Source organism: Oncorhynchus kisutch, linkage group LG6 (assembly GCF_002021735.2).
Source record: "Oncorhynchus kisutch isolate 150728-3 linkage group LG6, Okis_V2, whole genome shotgun sequence".
In the NCBI taxonomy this organism is placed as follows: Eukaryota; Metazoa; Chordata; class Actinopteri; order Salmoniformes; family Salmonidae; genus Oncorhynchus; species Oncorhynchus kisutch.
The window spans coordinates 84991865-84996864 of NC_034179.2; the positions used below are offsets into that span (position 1 = coordinate 84991865).

At 46.1% G+C, this 5000-nt stretch overlaps 1 protein-coding gene across 1 annotated transcript in view; it reads right to left on the reverse strand.

Moving 5' to 3' along the window:
* LOC109887500 (voltage-dependent P/Q-type calcium channel subunit alpha-1A) overlaps positions 1 to 5000 on the reverse strand; it is a 167363-nt gene that overhangs the window by 70553 nt on the left and 91810 nt on the right. The window contains 4 exon segments of the mRNA XM_031828066.1: positions 2917 to 3066; positions 3068 to 3119; positions 3330 to 3470; positions 3611 to 3771. Of these exon segments, the coding sequence (XP_031683926.1) occupies positions 2917 to 3066; positions 3068 to 3119; positions 3330 to 3470; positions 3611 to 3771 (504 nt within the window).

The window sequence follows — 5000 nt, forward strand, 5'->3', positions numbered from 1 at the left end:
AGATTTAATTTTGGATTTGAGATGTTTAATATGAGTCTGGAAGGAGAATTTAACAGTCTAGCCAGACACCTAGGTACCTGTAGTTGTACAGATATTCTAAGTCAGAACCGTCCAGAGTAGTGATGCTAGTCGGCCAGGCGGATGCGGACAGCGAACGGTTGAAAAGCATGCATTTATTTTTACTAGCGTTAAAGAGTAGTTGGAGGCCATGGAAGGAGTGTTTCAATGGCAATGAAGCTCGTTTGGATGTTTGTTAACACAGTGTCCAAAGAAGGGCCAAATGTATACAGAATGGTGTCCTCTGCGTAGAGGTGGATCAGGGAATCACCCGCAGCAAGAGCGACATCGTTGATGTATACAGAGAAAAGTGTCTGCCCGAGTATTGAACCCTGCGGTACTACCATAGAGACTGACAGAGGTCCATACAACAGCCCCTCTGATTTGTCTGTCTGATAAGTAGTTGGTGAACCAGGTGAGGCAGTCATTTGAGAAACCAAGGCTGTTGAGTCTGCCGATAAGAATACGGTGATTGACAGAGTCGAAAGACTTAGCCAGGTCGATGAAGACGGCTGCACAGTACAATCTTTTATTGATGGCGGTTATGATATCGTTTAGTACCTTGAGCGTGGCTGAGGTGCACCCGTGACCAGCTCAGAAACCGGACTGCACAGCGGAGAAGGTACGGTGGGATTCGAAATGGTCTGTGATCTGTTTATTAACATAGCTTTCGAAGACTTTAGAAAGGCAGAGCGGGATGGATATAGGTCTATAACAGTTTAGGTCTAGAGTGTCACCCCCTTTGAAGAGGATGACCGAGGCAGCTTTCCTATCTTTAGGGATCTCGGACAATACGAAAGAGAGGTTGAACAGACTGGTAATAGGGGTTGCAACAATGGTGGCGGATAATTTTAGAAAGAGAGGGTCCAGATTATCTAGCCCAGCTGATTTGTACGGGTCCAGGTTTTGCAGCTCTTTCAGAACATCTCCTATCTGGATTTGGGTGAAGGAGAAGCTGGGGTGGCTTGGGCAAGTAGCTGCAAAAGCTTTTGGCCGGGGTTGGGGTAGCCAGGAGGAAATCATGGTCTCGATTAGTGTGGATTTATCGGTGGTGACAGTTTTACCTAGCCTCAGTGCAGTGAGCAGCTGGGAGGAGATGCTCTTGTTCTCCATTGTTCTCCCAAAACTTTTTAGAGTTAGAGCTACAGGATGCAAATTTCCGTTTGAAAAAGCTAGCCTTTGCTTTCCTGAATGACTGCGTATATTGGTTCCTGACTTCCCTGAACAGTTGCATATTGCGGGGACTATTCAATGCTATTGCAGTCCGCCACAGGATAATGTCACGACGTCCGCTGAAGTCGGCTCCTCTCCTTGTTCGGGCAGCGTTCGGCGGTCGACGTCACCGGCTTTCTAGCTATCGCCGCTCCATTTTTCATTGTTCCATTAGTTTTGTCTTGTTTTGCACACCTGGTTTTTATTTCCTAATCACACTGCATGTATTTATTCCCCTGTTCCCCCTCATGTCTTTGTGTGATATTGTTTGTGTTTACGTGTCATGTTTGACTCACCAGACTGGTGTTCGTATATTCTGTGTTTTGTCACGAGGTATGTTTATTTGTTTGAACATAATTATTGTGACTGTTTGCTCGTTTGGCACTTTTGCCAATTGGCTGGAGGTTTTGACGCAGTGGCGTCCATCTGTTGGTTTCTCCTGCCTCAATAAAGTGTGTGCCTGTTCACAACTCTCTGCTCTCCTGCACCAGACTCTACCAATACGCACACACCTGACAGATAAATAACTTATGAACATCCTGTGTCACTTTACTAGGACTAAGAAAATACACTTTATGACACTGTCAATTAGCATTATGACATCATAATCATATAAGCCAGATAGGCCTGTCACGTACAGTACATGCCATCAGTCAAAAAGAGGGTGTCTTGTCCTGATCCTGAAATCTGCTCCTGCATTCATCAACAGAGCATTGGGGTAGGTGCATGTCTGACATCAGCGTGTGCACAATTATAATTATAATTTAACATGGTCAATTTAAAAACAATTCTACAACATACTGTAAACATACTGTTGACACGTAGGCTGTGGTGTAATCGGATGTTTTGCCTTGTGTGGTAGGTTTTGTGGGTTACGACACTCTTATATAGGTGTATATATCTCACAATCCATGTCACAACAGGTCTAAATATATGACCATATTACAAAAGGTTATGACCGTGTCATAACGTGTTATGTTGCTTGGTGTCAAGTGTTACCGAAGTTTCCCAATGGGCATGGACATCGATTCAACATCTATTCCATGGTGGTTCAACATCATTTCATTGAAATGACGTGGAAACAACATTGATTCAACCAGTGTGTGAAAATGTATGTTATTGTTACAACCAATGTGTTGGGGGGGGGGGGGGGGGGGGGGGGGGTTTGAACGCCGGCCATCTGTTCTTAAGGAGAGCATGCTAGTCACGGTCCCAACTGAGCGGTCCCAATCTCCCTTGGATGTTTTTGTCACACTCTTAAAAGCCTGGGGTTGTTACAAATAATAGCTACACATTTTTTTACAATTCCCGAGTGGCGCAGTGGTCTAAGACACTGCATCTCAGTGACAAAGGAGTCACTACAGACCCTGGTTCAATTCCAGGCTGTATCATAACCGGCTGTGATTGGGAGTCCCATAGGGCGGTGCACAATTGGCCCAGCGTCAGGGGTTAGGGTTTTTGCCGAGGTTGGCCGTCATTGTAAATAAGAATTTGTTCTTAACTGACTTGCCTAGCTGTGATTAAATTAAATATAAAGGTTAAATATATATATTTTTTTAAATACAGTATCTTTGCCATCACTTTTTCATGTAATTCTTCTCCAACCTCTCTGCCTTCTCCCTTCCACTCCTGTCCCTCTCTTCTCACCTCGTTTTTCTCTAAACTGTAATCCTCCATCATCTTGTCTCCTTGCTCCTGGAAAGTGATGATGATGAGAGCTACGAAGATATTGACGAAGAAGAAGGGGAAGACCACGAAGTACACCACGTAAAAGATGGACATCTCCATCCGGTACCCCCGGGCTCGGGCCCTGATTCTCATAGGTCGCATCCACTGAATGTTTCAGCACCCTGGTGGAAGGTAGAGAGGAGAGGGGGATGGTAAGGATGGGGGGGTGGGGCGGTTGTGTTTGGCTGTGTGTGTATGTGTGTGTGTGTTTGAGAGAGAGAGAGAGCGAGAGCGAGAGCGAGAGCGAGAGCGAGAGAAATCGTTTTTTTGTGTGTGTGCATGAACATGTGTCTATCAGTCTGTGTGTGTGTGTGTGTCTGTACTGTACTTACTGCGGCCACCCCTCTCCGGTAGACACGGTGAAGAGGGTGAGCAGGGCCCAAAGCACGTTGTCGTAGTGGAAATCGTACTTCTTCCACTCCCGCTTCTGCGCCTTCACTTCATTATTCCGCTCATAGACTAGATATTCGCCCCTGGAACACACAACAGATTGTTCATACTTACACTGTGTGTGTGTGTGTGTGTGTGTGTGTGTGTGTGTGTGTGCTCGCGCTTGTGTGTCTACATCATGTGTCCATACAGTATGTGTGTCTTCATGAGTGTGTCTCCTGACCTGCAATCGCGCTCAAACTCTTTGGACTCGTCAGTGCAGTAGAAGAATCTCCCTTTGAACAGCTGCACGGCCACCACAGCAAAAATGAACATGAAGAGCATGTAGACGATGAGGATGTTCAGGACGTTCTTCAGGGAGTTGACCACACAGTCAAACACAGCCTGGAGACACAGAGATACACAACAACACAGTCAAACACAGCCTGGAGACACAGAGATACACAACAACACAGTCAAACACAGCCTGGAGACACAGAGATACACAACAACACAGTCAAACACAGCCTGGAGACACAGAGATACACAACAACACAGTCAAACACAGCCTGGAAACACAGAGATACACAACAACACAGTCAAACACAGCCTGGAGACACAGAGATACACAACAACACAGTCAAACACAGCCTGGAAACACAGAGATACACAACAACACAGTCAAACACAGCCTGGAGACACAGAGATACACAACAACACAGTCAAACACAGCCTGGAGACACAGAGATACACAACAACACAGTCAAACAAAGCCTGGAGACACAGAGATACACAACAACACAGTCAAACAAAGCCTGGAGACACAGAGATACACAACAACACAGTCAAACAAAGCCTGGAGACACAGAGATACACAACAACACAGTCAGACACAGCCTGGAGACACAGAGATACACAACAACACAGTCAGACACAGCCTGGAGACACAGAGATACACAACCAAACACAGCCTGGAGATACAGAGATACACAACAACACGGTCAAACACTGCCTGGAGACACAGAGATACACAACAACACAGTCAGACACAGCCTGGAGACACAGAGATACACAACAACACAGTCAGACACAGCCTGGAGACACAGAGATACACAACCAAACACAGCCTGGAGACACAGAGATACACAACAACACAGTCAGACACAGCCTGGAGACACAGAGATACACAACCAAACACAGCCTGGAGATACAGAGATACACAACAACACAGTCAGACACAGCCTGGAGACACAGAGATACACAACAACACAGTCAGACACAGCCTGGAGACACAGAGATACACAACCAAACACAGCCTGGAGACACAGAGATACAGAACAACACAGTCAGACACAGCCTGGAGACACAGAGATACACAACAACACAGTCAGACACAGCCTGGAGACACAGAGATACACAATCAAACAAAGGCACACAGCCTGGAGACACAGAGATACACAACAACACAGTCAGACACAGCCTGGAGACACTGAGATACACAGTCAAACAAAGGCACACAGCCTGGAGACACAGAGATACACAACAACACAGTCAGACACAGCCTGGAGACACAGAGATACACAACAACACAGTCAGACACAGCCTGGAGACACAGAGATACACAGCATCACAGT